Consider the following 15,667-nt stretch of genomic DNA (forward strand, 5'->3'; position numbering starts at 1 on the left):
TTTCACAGGGAAGAAAATAATTTCTCCCAAGTGCGGATCGGCGGATACTATCTCTAATCTCGCCATAAGAACGCCATTCTTATGTATCCTCAGCTCATCATCATAGCATCTACAGCTCCTTTTTTCCATAAAGCCGTAAGAACAGATTGACTAATCGTCAGCTCGTCTTAAAAACGCCTAAAAATAACGCCCCAAAAGCTGGCAAGCAGCGCCCACCATCCCCACTCCCGCCGGCTCTCTCCCCCCGCCCGGCACCCACACCTGCTACGCCCAAACGGCCACCGCCTGCGCTTCGCCCAACCGCCGCCACTCCTCCAGCCTCGCGGAGGGACGCACGAGCACCTCTGCGCGACGCCGCAGGATGCGCCGGGAAGCCAAGCCCGTGGAGAGCGCCCCCCTCCCGCCCCCGCCTGCAGCCGGCGGCGCGCAGGAGCAGAGGGCGGCTCCGTCGCCCGCCTCGCCGCCAGCTTCCTCCGCTGCAACGCGCTGCCTTGCTCGAAAACCGCCATCGGGTTTTTGTTAGCTCCGTAACCCGTTCGTTTCCACCCCAGAAAGACAAAGTGGGCCCGTCGCTGCTTCCTCGCCACCGGGAACAAAAAAACACCCCCCTCCCAAAAGAAAAAAGAGGTTATGTTATGTTTTCCTTGGGAAGAGCGTGCAGAAAGAAAAGATCACGCCTGCAGGAGAGTGTTTTTGAATGCAGAAGACCCGCCTCATTGGGTGAAAATACGCAATAAAAGAAAAGGCAAAACCAACCGATTTTCTCCATCCTCCTTCCCAGACGACGCTAGTTTAAGGGGACGGGGGAAAGCCCACACCTCAAATGAGCGGCAGCAGTGATTTTTAAATCTGGGGAATCACCACACCTCCAGCCCCGGGGCGGTTTGTGAAATAGGGGCAACCTCTGGAAACGTCCGCCCGGATCACGGAAAGCCGCCTGCGGGAGGGGACGGCAGGCCGCCAAGCCCCGGTGCCCGCGCCGCGGGCGGCCGGGTGGGTGTGCCGGCGGCCACGACACCCGGGCGGCGGGGCGGAAAGGGGCAGGGAGAGGCGGGCAGTGGTACTTGGCAGCGCCGTCCCCATCCAGCCTGCGCCGATGCCCCTCAAGCAGCAGCAGCCGCCCACCGGCGGCCCCGACGCGCTTACGACGGGAAAGGAAGGCGGGGGCGCGGAGCAGCCTCCGGACCCAGCGGCGACGGGGGAGGGGGAGCGGGCTGCGCGCGGACCGCCCTACCGTCCCCTCTGCCGGGCGCAGCCCCCGCGCGCGGCGCAGGGCCCCGGCGGGCGAGGGCCGCCTGACACAATAGACGCCGAGCGGATGGCGAGGCGGACAAACGGCGCGACCCCGGCCCGGCCCATCTTCCCCGTCACGGCTCCCGCCCGACCCGCAGCCAGGGCGGCAGCATCCTCACTCACCCCTTCGAGGAGGTTCGCCGCGCCGAGGAAGGGCCGTCCCTGGTGGTGGTGGTGGTGCCGCTGCCGGTGCTCACTGAGCCGGCATCCCCGCAGGGCGGGGGCGGGGCGCTCTGGTCGGTGTCCCTCTGGCAACGGCTCCAACGTTATTCCCTGCACATAGCGGCTAACGGGCAGAGCGGGGCACGGCACCGCGCAGGCGCCACCCGAGCTCACACAATGAGGGGGGGCGGGAGAGGCAGTGCGCAGGCGTCAAGGCCCAAGCGGCCGAGAACCCGAGCTGCGCCTGCGCCAGCTTCAGACAATAGCTTTCTTCACTCCGGCCGACGGGTGCCCACTGCGCACGCGCTATAGTACGTGGTGGCGGGAGGTAAACAAGCGCTTCCCACTGCTATCCCTCCTCGGCCATGACTGGACCTGTGCTATACCCAGCCACTACGGACCCGAGCACGTAGGCGGAAGAGCTGTACTGTGCGCAGGCGCGAGTACTCTATTTGCTACAACAAAGGGGAAAGACGAGGCTGCGACCACCCTTCTCTCGCTGCCGTCAGTGGGAGACGGGCGGCCAGCGGGGACTCCACCTCCCAAGGTGCATAGCGCGGCGCGCTGCATGCTGGGACCTGTAGTTTTTTTGGCCTCATTACCTCACGCCGCGTAGTTGGGCGGGCGTAGCGGGTTCCGAGCGTTGCTGCACTCAGCTGTGCCGGGTAGCAACGGCCAACGCTGAGGAGCCGGTGGGAGTCCCCGCGCGTATTGTGGGAGTTGTGGTTCTTCCGGGAGCCCGCGGCCGTTGCGGAGCGCGGGAAGGCAGAGCACGGTCGAACTAGTGTTACCCGCTAGCGCTGCGGGGCAGTGCCGGCTGCTTCCCCGGGAGCCGGCTGCTTCCCCGGGAGCCGGCCGCGTCCTCATGCGGGCGCCTCGCGGGGAGCCCGCCCTGGAAGAGTCCCTGGAGCGGTACCAGAGGCGCCTCCGAGGTGAGCGGGCGCCGCCGGCGCCGCAGGGCGGTGCGGGTGGGGGCGGGCCGCTTCTCCTCCCGCCGGTGGCTCTCGCTTCATCCTCCGCCGTTCCCAGCTGTCCCCTACTCCGCTGAGCGCCTGCGAGCGGGACGCCGGGTGCCGGCGGGGCGCGGAGCGGCGCCCGGGGCGGAGGGGGCCGCGCCGTGCCGGGACTCTCCGGGGCGGCCGGGCTGAGGCGCAGCCAGCGGCGGGAGCGAAGCTGCTTCAGGCCCTCCCTGAGCGGGATCGTTCGTGCAGTTAATGCCGTCGCGTGTAGCCGTCTGGCCGTAACTTGGGTTTGGCAGGGCCGCTGCCTCTTTTGGTGGGGTGTTTTTTGTTGTTCGTGTGAGAGTCGTAGCTGTCAATAGATTCTAGACGGGCGGGAAAGAAGAGGGTGCAAGTTGATTCCTTTGAGAGTGATTATTTCCCACGTCATTGTTTTTATACCTGCCTTCTTATCTAAGAAGCATTGTGTATAGCCAGGCAGAGACCACCTTAACCTCCCAGCCTGACATCTGGGCTTGAACAGCTTTCAGACTGTTTCTTGAGTAGTCGAAGCAAGTGTCCAAATTCTGAAGAAAGCCAGTAGATAATTTGTGGGTACATCAACCCATTTGGCGCAAAAAAATGTGTTCTGGACACAGTGCCCACACGTCATGTGTTGTGACACTAGTGAATTAAATGTATAGTTGCAGTATAGGAAACGTCATTGCAAAAAGATAAAACAATGGAAATATTTCTAAATAGTTACTTGATTCTTAGCAAGTATTTCATATTTCACTCTCAAGAGAGTATCAGTTCTTTGCACTGAGGATGGATTTTAGTTGTTGCAGAAGATAGAACTTTGAAGAATCATCTCTCTTTTCCTGTAGATGAAGTGGGCATGTAGATGCTGCTTGGCACTTGCAGGTAGAACAGTTAAAATGACAGAGTGTCTTGGTATGTGTAGAGTTCCTCTTGTAATATGTAAAAACAATAAATAAAAACCTGTGAATTACCATACATAGACACTGGTAATCTTAGTACTGTATCATGTTTCGTTTTTCTGTGAATGAGTACAGAAAACCACTAGATAATTTTCTTGTACTGGATTTGGACTTTCATGGAGGCAAAGGGTTTCTGCTATGACTTTTATTGACAAAAGAGGAGTGATAAATTATTATTTTAAAACTGTAGTTTAACACACATGATTTTGCTGCTTAATAAATCTTCTAATGGCAGTATGTTTCTGCCTAACAGTATTGTTGCTCCCAGAGGCATAGCTTCATTTAGAAGTGCCAAACTCTAAGGGGTTTTCTGTGTTTCTGTTGCACGACTATAGGCGTAAGTACAAGCTCAGCCAATATATGCTTGTGATTATCTTTTACCTTGAATACTTTTTCAGGTTTGTTTGCTTGGTTTTATGCAGATCTGTGAAGGGGCTACGCTGTTACTGAAAGATTTTATAAATTCATGTTCTTCTGTGATAGCTCAGTGGTTGACCTGCCTTTTCATTTTAGGTGGTGAAGGTTAGTCAGTGCTGTTGTTTTGGATTACTGGCAAGTTGAAAAGGTGGTATGCAGGCAGTGGAGAAGGCAAATTTCTAGGGAGGTGTGTTGGTGTCATTAAATTCTGGAGTACGCAGGCAGCACGCTGTGCTCAACGTCCGTCCTGCTGGGGCATCCAACCACTGTTGGATAGAGTTGTGTTATGCTGCCTGGACTCCCTGCAGAATGTGGTAACTTTAGGCGGTAACAGCAGGTAAAGCCAAAGATGTTTGGTCTCCAAGCCTATTATGGATTCCCATAATTTCAGGATGCTTCATACTTCTTTATGTAAATGTTCTTTTGTGTGTGTAGTTTAGTGAGGACTTCATAGTCCATTCCTTGACTCAGACCAGGCTTGTCACGAAAGTATGCTTTTGTAGCATTTTGCAACAAAGCTCCAGTCTTTCTGATTTTTTGTTTTAGGCCCTTTTACATGTGTGTTAAATGTTCCGATGGATTTTCTCTTTCAACTAGAATATCAGTTGGAGTGCTTGGGGACTGTCATATATGATATCTTCATAGTTGTGACAAGCTTTTGGGCTTTTGATATGTGCAGTTTTGAAGCATGCCTATGTACCAAATTGTCTGGACATTGTGACCTCTTTAACTCTCACATCTCTTCAAAGTGCATTTCTTAAGAATTTTGCATCTTGGGCTGTTTAACTGTGTATAAAACTAATATTAGAGCTCACTGTATCAAATGATTGGATGCATGTATTCTGTTCATACAAGTTATTTTCATTTTATCTATTTCTGACTGGATCCTCTTACACTGCATCCATTATGTTTTTGAAGTCATTTCAGAACATTCTCGTGGCTGTTTCTCTTTCCATTCGGGGAAACATGGACTTTTTCCATACAATGCCAAGACGGGTTTGATTTCATAACCACGGGATGCCTCTCAGTGAGTAGATATCAGTAGGGCATTATCACAAATCTAACCCCATTGCAGGGTGATATAACATAGCTTCCATTATGTTTCTCCTCTTTACTTCTCAGTGATGTACAATTTTTGACTCATTTGGCCTGTACAGCATTTTCCACATCACTTCCACTGAATTTACTGAAGGCAGATAGTTCACTGTTACTCCCTAAGTTGTCAAACCTAATTCTTTACCTATTTTTCTTACATAGTTATACAGCTTGAGATTTTTCTCTAAATTCAGATCATTCCTGTCATCTGGATTCTGGAATTTTAGGTGGCATGCCTTGGGCATTATTTGATGTTTTTGAAATACAGCATTCTTAAACTGCCTGTAATGCTTGACATTATCTGGACCCAGGCTGATACATGGCAGCAGGTTATCATCACCCATGCAGGACGTCAGAAGAATAATTTTACAGCCTTATTCAGTTTGGTGGAAGGGTGTATAAGCTCTCAAAGAGTAATCGATGATTTCAGTTGCAGCATCCTTTGTTATAAAGAGAAATCCCTCAGAAGACTGGTACACAGGGAGCCCAGCTGTTCAGTAAACTGAGTCTGGTGTCCAGAGGACTGGACCAAAAAACCTGACAAAGACATAACTGGTCTTAGAGCCCAAAGAGGGATTTTGATGAAGTAGCAAAGGTCCTGTTACAGGGCTTTTCCTGAATAGTCTAGTCCTTGTATCATGAAAGTCTTTAATGTTGTGTGTAATAAAGAGTTAAAAGAGTGGTATTTGTACCGTTGAGGTTATTAGGTTACTGTGTAAACTTTCACACAATTGAGAACATTTCAAATGAATCTCAAAGTCTTTTGGAGATAATAACATTTCTAATAAAAAGTTTTTCCCAAGGGAATAGAAATATTTTGTAAAGGAGAGTAAGTGCTGTGCTATTGTATTTGCATTAATAACCAAAAATTGGCAGGCATAGTGTGACTGTTCAATGGACTTTCTATTACACCATTGCCAAGAGCAGAGCGTGATGGCTTCCTGCTACTTTCCCCTTTTCTTCCAAGAGCTGTAAATATGTGGAGGAGACTATTTAGAGCCCACTTCTTTGTTTCTAGCATTCACCTGGTTTCTTGGACAGAGAACTGTTATTTTTTTATGTTGAGTTTTCTGCTGGTTTAGTAAACAGTGCTGGCTTACTTTTGGGACAGAGTCAGTATAAGAGGAGAGGAGCAAAGGAGGGGGAGTCCATCCTTTTTGGGTACAGTGCCTGATGTGGGCATCTTGTAAATCTGCCCTGAGAAAATGTGGAAATAATGCAGTGGAATAGAGAACATAATCAAGCGCAGTGTCCTGTGTAACTTCAGAGAGTGAAGATGCAAGGTATAAAAGGAACAGATAAAAATATAAGACTTCTACAAATAAAGTTTAATTTTATGTCTGCTTTATGTCTCCAAAAATAAAGTAGGAGAAATGTGAAGGCAAAGCCATCCTAGGAAAAATGAGTATGCGGCCCAGTTACCAACTCTCCAAGTTAGATGGGATGCAGAAGCAGCTAAGAATTAAATTGTAAATGGTAATCTATAATTGGTAAATTTTTGGCTTAGTCTTTTTTGTTTTCATTTGGCAATTGTTTCTAAGTATGCTGCTGAACAGGGCACATAATGTTCGCTTAAGGGTGGTGAATCTGAAGGAACTGGGAAATGCTTGGAATCTCTCACGTGTGAAAGTCTGTAGACCTTAAGGTATGTGCTTTATGGTCTGCAGAAGGGTCTGGTTTAGGAACTCGTGATGATGAATCACAGAATCAGAGAATCATTAGGGTTGGAAAAGACCTTTAGGATCATCAAGTATGCTGCAGCTCTAGAGAACAGTTTCCTCTTAAAGATGATAGCTTGGTAAAAGCTGTGTTGAAAACCCCATATTTATCATACAATGCAAAGCAACTACAAAGACCAAGAAACCAAATCAAATGGATCCATGAGTCATTATTCAGAAGCATCTGAGTGTTAAATGCATCTTAGGTTTTTTTGAAGCCTGGCTAATGAACAGCCTCGTATCACTTGTTATTGTTGAATGTTTATGTGTAAAATCCTAGCAGCACAGGTAGTAACTGACAGGATACTTTCAGTCTCAAAGCTGCCATGTAATTCGTTAGTAGCATAGTAGCATACCTGTGTTTGTCAGTCAATAAAGAATAGCTGCATATCAGAATGGTAAGTAAATTCAAGAATGTGAAAACTTAGGAGCAAATTCTCAGTTTCAGTATTTTTAAGCAATTATTTGTCTGAAATGCTACCCCAGAAGAGGTCCATGATGTTCTTTGACTTTTTTTAGAAATCTAAAATAGGTGATATACTTTTGGACAGTCAAGTTTTCTTTAAATAGGCATCATCTTTCTGTTTTCACTAGCTGGTGTAACTTTCTGTCAGTTACTGTTTCACATAAATCCTACAGCATTGTTTTTTTTTTTTTTTAAAGACCTAAAGAATTAGTGTAATTTCTTCTTCTCTAACTTTCTTGGGCTATGTTCTGATTGGGAATGATGGGATATCAGAAAGTGACCTGTTTCTTGAATTTATAGCCTGTAGCTTCTAGTCATCTTCCTGTAAACATTAGAACTGGACTGTAGTCTTTAGACGACAGACTTAAGGCAACTTTTTTATACAGTTGTAGTTTGTTCTCTTCAATTTACATTGCTTAAGACTTCTACCAGCTGGAGTTATTTTCCATGTCTTTCAGGCAATTCTGTTGTTTTGGATGGTTGGTTCCTTCGCTAAGCTTTCCATTGGCTCCCCGAGTATGTTCTGTGGCATTTCTGAGTTCATGAATAAGGTAGCTTTGGTGCTTTCATTTAAAGGAGTGCTCTTTATAGACAGTCTTGGGCAGTGTCTGAAAAAACGTCTTTTGTTTAGGCAATGCAAACTCGGTTCACTGCCTTCTCTGTTTTTTCTGTTTTCACTTCAGTGGCAATTTGGTCTTACAATGAGGATTTTTTAGCTTTCCTCAAAGCTGATTACTGCTTTGGAAATACAGCTACTTCTTCCATGTTGTATTTCACTTCAGCGTGTCCTGACTCTATCATTTATCTTAATTTTTTTTTTTTTTTTTGAGAAGTTGAATGGATCTGTCATGTGTCTCCAACTTAAAATATATATTGTTGTTTGGCAGTAGTACTGACATTTCCATATTAAAAAAACCCCACACTTCTACAAATTATACTTAGACAAAGATACCTCTATGGAAAAAGGATACCTATACTATATTTTCAGGGAGTAATACTTGGATTTTGTAGTTACAGTGAGTACAGGAAATAACCAGAGTTATCAATGCTTCTTTCCAGACACAGAAGTATCTTTATTCAGCACGTAGAATATATGGCACGTGCTTTTTGAACATTAATTAATGTTTCAGACAGAGCCATATTCGTTTTGTCCAAAGAATTATGCTTAAATGAACTTCATCTACACCGAAGTTGCATTCACATTGAGATGAATTGAAGAGTAGAAATATCTTTGTACGTAGAATAGTATGGTCTTGATCCTGGGTTAGGATCCCTGATTGCTTCTGTCTCTGAAATAATAAGCAATAATATATTTCTTTCCATTAGATGTTTGGTCAGCTGTGTCATTGCTAAGGCATTAGATAAGTTATCTGCCTGTCCCTTGTGTCGAGTACTGCCTGTGATTTATACACGATAGTTGACAACTTGACAGCATTTTTGTGGAGCAGTTGCATTTTTTTTTTTAATGTATTGGGTTTAATCCATCAGGTTTTGTTGATAGCTTGCATATTATTTGTTGTAATCATTTCAGATCCTTTAAACACTGAAAACCAAAGAGCTTTATCATAAATAAAATTTATTTTTTGAAGTTTTAATCCAGTAAGTCCACTTTCATTTATATCCTCAGCTGTTTGTGTAGGAAGTAACACATCAACGAAGTTTTGTCATACTACAAAAATATAAGTTCAGATTTTATTTGTAAAGTCTTTTTGAGATGTAGAAAAGAAGAATGCTCATAGAATTTTAGATATGCCAATTGCAGTACTGCATGCGAACAGTTTTCGGCAGCATGTTTTTACGGAGGGCCTTGTTTCTATAAAATATTCTATTACAGGAATAACGTAACTAAAAAAGTTGGGTTGAATGTGTGAGCACTTAAAAATTAGTAACTTCTAAATTCATTACAAAATTACCATGTTGTCTTTAAGCAAAGGTTCTTTAGTGTCCACTAACCTGCATCCACAGAAGTTCTTTCTACTTCTTTCATGTTTAAGAAGAATATTTTTACATTGGCAGAAACAACAAATGTATATCTTTCCACTCGCTAATGTGTGTTCTGAGGGTACTCACAGGGTATGTGAGGACAACCAAGGGATCAGGCCCAGCCAGCATGGGTTCATGAAAGGCAGGTCCTGCTTGACCAACCTGATCTCCTTCTATGACCAGGTGACCCGCCTAGTGGATGAGGGAAAGGCTGTGGTTGTTGTCTACCTGGACTTTAGTAAAGCCTTTGACAGCGTCTCCCACAGCATTCTCCTGGAGAAACTGGCGGCTCATGGCTTAGACAGGTTTACTCTTTGCTGGGTAAAGAACTGGCTGGACAGCAGAGCTCAGAGTTTCAGTGAAAGGAGATAAATCCAGTTGCTGGCTGGTCACAAGTGGTGTTCCAGGGCTCAGTTTTGGGGCTGATCATGTTTCGTATCTTCATCAGTGATCTGGATGAGGGGATCGAGTGCCCCCTCAGAAAGTTTGCAGATGACACAAAGTTGGGTGGGAGTGTCGATCTGCTGGAGGGTAGGAGGGCTCTGCAGAGGGATCTGGACAGGCTGGATCGATGGGCAGAGGTCAACTGTATGAGGTTTAATAAGGCCAAGTGCAGGGTCCTGCACTTTGACCACAACAACCCCCTGCAACGCTACAGGCTTGGGGAAGAGTGGCTAGAGAGCTGCCCGGCGGAAAGGGACCTGGGGGTGCTGGTTAACAGCTGGCTGAACATGAGTCAGCAGTGTGCCCAGGTGGCCAAGAAGGCCAACAGCATCCTGGCCTGTATCAGAAATAGTGTGGCGAGCAGGAGTAGGGAAGTGATCGTGCCCCTGTACTCTGCACTGGTGAGGCTGCACCTTGAATCCTGTGTTCAGTTTTGGGCCCCTCACTACAAGAAGGATGCTGAGGTGCTGGAGCGCGTCCAAAGAAGGGCAACGAAGCTGGTGAGGGGTCTGGAGCACAAGTCTTATGAGGAGCGGCTGAGGGAACTGGGGTTGTTTAGTCTGGAGAAGAGGAGGCTGAGGGGAGACCTTAAGGTGCTCTGCAACTACCTGAAAGAGGGTTGTGGTGAGGTGGGTGTTGGTCTCTTCTCCCAAGTAACTAGCGATAGAATGAGGAAATGGCCTCAAATTGCACCAGGGGAGTTTAGACTGGGTTTTAGGAAAAATTTCTTTACTGAGAGAGTGGTCAAATATTGGAACAGGCTGCCCAGGGAGGTGGTGGAGTCACCATCACTGGAACTGTTCAAAAAGTCTGTAGGTGTGGCAGTTCAGGACTTGGTTTAGTGGGCATGGTGGTATTGGGTTGATGGTTGGACTTGATGATCTTAAAGGTCTTTTCCAGCCTTAGTGATTCTGTAATTCTTTTATTCTAATGCCCAAAATTATGTCCTTTATTTAGGAAAAAAGTGTTATAATGTCCTTATTCCCTTTTACACGTCCGGTTCAACTCTTACTGAAGTAAATGTTAGCTCTGAGGTGTCTAGTGAATGTAAAGAGAGACCATCAGAAGCTCCTGACTGCCCGTTTCCTAATGGTGAGGTTTTTTGCTTATGGCAGCAACTTTTGTATTTTCCATATCAGCAGGCCGTTAAGAAACTTTGTCAAACGCGTGATGAAGCGGGAAAGTGTAGTCAAGAAAAGTAGACATCGGTGTGCCATTGATAATGTTTTTAATGTGTTTCACTATTACTGCCCAGTGTATTTATGGAAGAATAGGAAATAGCATAAGAAGATCTACGTTATCTTTGAGGATAAAGTAGTAGCTTGCAGTTTAGAATCTGTAATATTACGAAGAGAGAGAAGTTCTGGGAAAAACTGTATGTGGGCCTGTTTGGTTTTGCTTTGTTTTGTTGTTCTCCTCTGGCTATAGAAACAATATTGAGATTCCATGTTTTTCTGACAGTGAATGGGGAAATGGAGGAATTTAATTGCTATCAGATGACACACCATGTAATACCTTAACTGACATTGAACACTTCTTGGCAACAACTAGTTGCAGCATAGTTTGTTAAATATTTAAGCCATTGCATCAGTGAGATGCTTCTACCATTTCTCAGTTAACTCTCCCACTCTCATAGCATCCTGGAATGCTCAAGAATGGATGAATAACTTAAGTAGAATCATAGAATATCTTGAGTCAGAAAGCACCCATAAGGGTCATTGAGTCCAAATCCCTGCTCCACATAGGACTCCCTAAAACTAAGTCCTATAAGAGCATCATCCAGATGCTTCTAGAACTCTGAGAGGCTTGGTGCTGTGACCACTTCCCTGGGTAGCCTGTTCCAGTGACTGACCACCGTAAGTATGTGAGCAGGTAAACATTTGACCTAAACCCCTCTTTGAGTCATTGCCATGTGAAATGTATTTAGCCTTATTCTAATAAATTATGACTATTTAAAATGTAATCTTGATATCTTATTTTACATTAACTTGGTTAAAGGATGGAGTACCTGAAAATCAACTGAGGTGATGCTAGTCATAAGATGACTGGGATTTAAGAATGGATGGTGAGAGATGATTAATATATTGGAAGCGGGTCAGGTTTTTATAAAAAAACAAGCATCACTAAAAAGTGAGTGATGGGTGGCATACTGCACCAGAAAAAATTGATTTTCCAACTTCAGTCATGATGATCTGAACTTGAAAAAGATAAATAAAGTGAAGGCAGAAATACATATCTCGCTTTTGTTCTCTGACTTGAACTGCTATTCCCTCTTCCATTTGCAAGAAAGGAGCTATTAACATTTGTAACCAGCAGCATATATTATACTCTGAGGCATATCTTTGGAATTCTACCTAGCAGATACTTAACTGTGGATTTTTTTTTTTATTATTAATTGTAAGCTTTTTTTGCGTATGAGAAAAAATATCTGTGGTTAACTATTTATACATCATATACATTTACAGCTTACAGACACATAAGAAAAAAGAAAGAACATATATGCTGGAAAGCTTGCCATTTTTCCAGTTGTAGCAGTTACTCCAATAAAAGATGTTACCTTATAAACCTTGTCTCGCAAGAGTGGAATTCCTGTTCTGTGGGCATGTATACTGAAATGTTTCATAGGTAGTAGTCCTAGGGGAGAATAACCCTCTAAAGAATTTAGCGCTAAGTTTATGTTTCTGAAAGCGAAGTAAGGTTTTGAGTTTGTTGGTTTTTTGTTGTTGTTGTTGTTGTTTTTTTAATTACTTATAACTTAACTGTTAATGAAGCTTTTCTGATTCAGGGTAGTTTTGACTGGTAGTCACAAATGACAGTGGCATTACTTTGGGGAAGTGTGGAAGAAATGTGTTGTCTTATATTCCTGATAAAGTGGCTGTGAATTGTGGTGGACAAATGCCTTGCTGAGCATGTACGCTCTGTGACTGATATATGGGTTATTTTCTCAGTTTACTTGGTAAAACCTAGAGATCCTGCTTTGCTCAGCATTGCATAAAGCCATACTACTTTATTGCTCTGTCTTTTCTAGTTGGTATATATGCTGCTTAAAGGGAAGCAAAATGAAATACTCATCTCCATTTGTACATAGGCAGTTGAAAGAAAGAAGTAATAAGTGAATTGCCTGAGGTCTTACAGTGTGAACCAAAAGTATAGTTATTTAAAACCAAGCCTGTATTTGCTGATTCCCAACCCAGTCATCATGTCTCATCTGCAAATCTCTCAAGTTTCTCTTCTGGCATATCAGAAATATTGAGCTATATTGGAGTTGATATGGCATTTACGGTTAGAAAGTTTTTTATTTTTGTGAAGTCAACTGAATGAAATAATAAATAAAGAAAGAAAAATTATATTTAACATGAGAAAAGAATGTTACTGCAATGGTCAAGTATATGATTAGTAGTTGAAACGTCTCTGCTGGGGATTTCTAATTGTAGCTACTTGTGCTGCTGCAGAGTCCTAATGTATTGACAGGCTAAGATGCTATTTATACCTCCTTCTTTGAAAATGAAGTAAATATTATGCTGCAAATTCTGATTCATGGTAGTTGTTTTGACTGTTCACATCAGGTATTGCTTCCAGTGGCTGAGTTTAGATAAAGTAGTTAAGCTAGACAGATGCTGAATGCTTTTAGTTCTTCCATTTTTTTTTTTTTTTAAATTAAAATATCAGTTAGTAAATACTTTCTTTTATGTTATATCTTGTGGTTAATGATGTGATTGTTTGCAGAGCGTGCTAGTGAAAGCATCCATCAACTGAAATATGCCTTAGAGGGAAGACAGTTTGCAGAGGATGAGGGTGAAGCTGGATTTGACCATTGCTCTGTGGACCAGGGCAGTGATGATGTGGATGGGGGCAATGATGACAGCAGGAATGCAGCCTGGCAGGAACTGCATCACAGTCAGGCAGGTAAGATTACTCTGAAAGCAAATAGTTTAAAAATTGTTAGAAATCAGTATAATTTTAAGGAAAAAAGTAAATATTTTTTGGTTGTAATGTTTTTATCTCTTCCTAGTTAATCAACTTAAAATTTTGTTGCAACATCAAGAAGGAACGGAAAGTGAAGTCTCGTTGTCAAGGAGGAAGATGTCGTTCTGTGTATGTTTCTTCTTGTTTCTTTTGTGTTGTTTGAATGAACAGCATGCATAAATAGATGAATTTTCTAGTATACAGGAAGAAAAAGCACCACCAAATCATTTTTATATTCTGAAGTGTAGGAGATTCTTGAGGCTGTGGCCAGAACTTGGTATGCTTATGACCACAGCATAAGAAAAATAAATCTCTATTACAGGATTTAGACTTTTCTCCTCTTTTGTTGACCATGCAGTGTGGGTCACAGTCCACATTGCTTTCAGCTTTCTCATCTTTTTCTTTCCACCAAAAGTTCATCTGTAAAAGCAGACTCTCTTCCCTTGACAGTGCTATAAGGATTCTGGAAGGCCTTCTTATGCTGTAGCTATGCTTTTTCTTTAGAGGTTTAGAGATGTTCATCTAATAACAGGTTTTGTAGCTCTCTGCGAAAATGCAGTGGTCTCTGTCAAACTTAGTTTTCACCCTTACATGGGCTTCTTGGATTTAGCCTTCTTGCAGCAGAACTGCACCAAAGTACGTAATGGACAGTTCAGTTACCCGTATCTAGCAGTTGCTCTGTATCCCTACAGAAAAATAATTCAAAGGCATTGTTCCAGTTTTTATCTTTTGATGGCCTCCACTGACTACTTTGGTTTATACGAAGCAAGACAAGCAGCTTTGTGCTGTGAAAGTTGAGTAGCAGCAGAACAATCCTAAAGTCTATATCCCTGCTGTGTTTCTTGAAGACTGTGTAATGACCCTAGCTCTTTAAAATTCAACTTTTCTGAATATTCTAAAATACACGTGTTTAGTCTGATTGTCCTGACAGGTACTTTTGCCTCATAATGGTGCAGGATAGAATTAGTGTTTTCTGACTCAAGGGAATGGTGCATCATTGGTTGATCTTGACATGGCATGAATCGGTATTAATTTGTATTTAGCCTTTGGAGGGGAGGGAAAGCATCTTTTAATTTGTCTTTGTCAAAGTATTCTACCTATATTGGGAAATTTTAATAGGGTGGAGAAATTCAGAAAACAGGATACTTTTTCAAAGAAACGTGGTAGTGCTTTCAGGGAGTAGATTAAAGCACAGAGGAGTAAACAGTGAAAAGATGGGGATTTACTGTATTGATAGGGCATTCACAGAATCACCAAGGTTGGAAGGGACCTTCAAGATCATCAAGTCCAACCATTAATCCAGTGCCACCATGTCCCCTAAACCATGTCTTGAAGCGCCACATCCACATGTTTTTTTGAACACTTCCGGAGATGGTGACTCCACCACCTCCCTGGGCAGCTTGTTCCAATGCTTGACCACCCTCTCGGTGAAGAAATTTTTCCTAATATCCAATCTAAACCTCCCCTGGCGCAACTTGAGGCCATTTCCTCTCCTATCACTAGTTACTTGGAAGAAGAGACCAGCACCCTTGTCGCCACAACCCCCTTTCAGGTAGTTGTAGAGAGCGATAAGGTCTCCCCTCAGCCTCCTCTTCTCCACACTGAACAACCTCAGTTCCCCCAGCTGCTCCTCATAAGACTTGTGCTCCGGACCCCTCACCAGTTTCGTTGCCCTTCTTTGGACATGCTCCAGCACCTCAGCATCCTTCTTGTAGTGAGAGGCCCAAAACTGAACACAGGATTCCAGGTGCGGCCTCACCAGTGCCAAGTACAGGGGCACGATCACTTCCCTACTCCTGCTGGCCACACTATTTCTGATACAGGCCAGGATGCTGTTGGCCTTCTTGGCCACCTGGGCACACTGCTGACTCATATTCAGCCGGCTGTCAACCAGCACCCCCAGGTCCCTTTCCGCCGGGCAGCTCTCCAGCCACTCTTCCCCAAGCCTGTAGCATTGCATGGGGTTGTTGTGGCCAAAGTGCAGGACCTGGCACTTGGTCTTATTAAACCTCATACAGTTGGCCTCTGCCCATCGATCCAGCCTGTCCAGATCCCTCTGCAGAGCCCTCCTACCCTCCAGCAGATCAACACTCCCACCCAGCTAGCTGTCATCTGCAAACTTTCTGAGGGAGCACTGAATCCCCTCATCCAGATCATTTATAAAGATATTGAACAAGACTGGCC

General features: G+C 44.4%; 1 protein-coding gene across 1 annotated transcript in view; it reads left to right on the top strand.

Annotated features, from left to right (window-relative positions):
• Window positions 1-2,320: 2,320 nt before the first annotated feature.
• SDCCAG8 (SHH signaling and ciliogenesis regulator SDCCAG8) overlaps window positions 2,321-15,667 on the top strand; it is a gene marked incomplete at both ends in the record, with an annotated part of 112,486 nt that continues 99,139 nt past the window's right edge. Inside the window, 3 exons of the mRNA XM_081997735.1 lie at window positions 2,321-2,387; window positions 13,244-13,423; window positions 13,530-13,612. Coding sequence (XP_081853861.1) covers window positions 2,321-2,387; window positions 13,244-13,423; window positions 13,530-13,612 — 330 coding nt within the window. The remainder of the gene's footprint in view (window positions 2,388-13,243; window positions 13,424-13,529; window positions 13,613-15,667) is intronic.

The sequence above is a fragment of the Phaethon aethereus genome (assembly GCF_964289735.1).
Source record: "Phaethon aethereus genome assembly, chromosome: 3".
NCBI lineage: Eukaryota > Metazoa > Chordata > Aves > Phaethontiformes > Phaethontidae > Phaethon > Phaethon aethereus.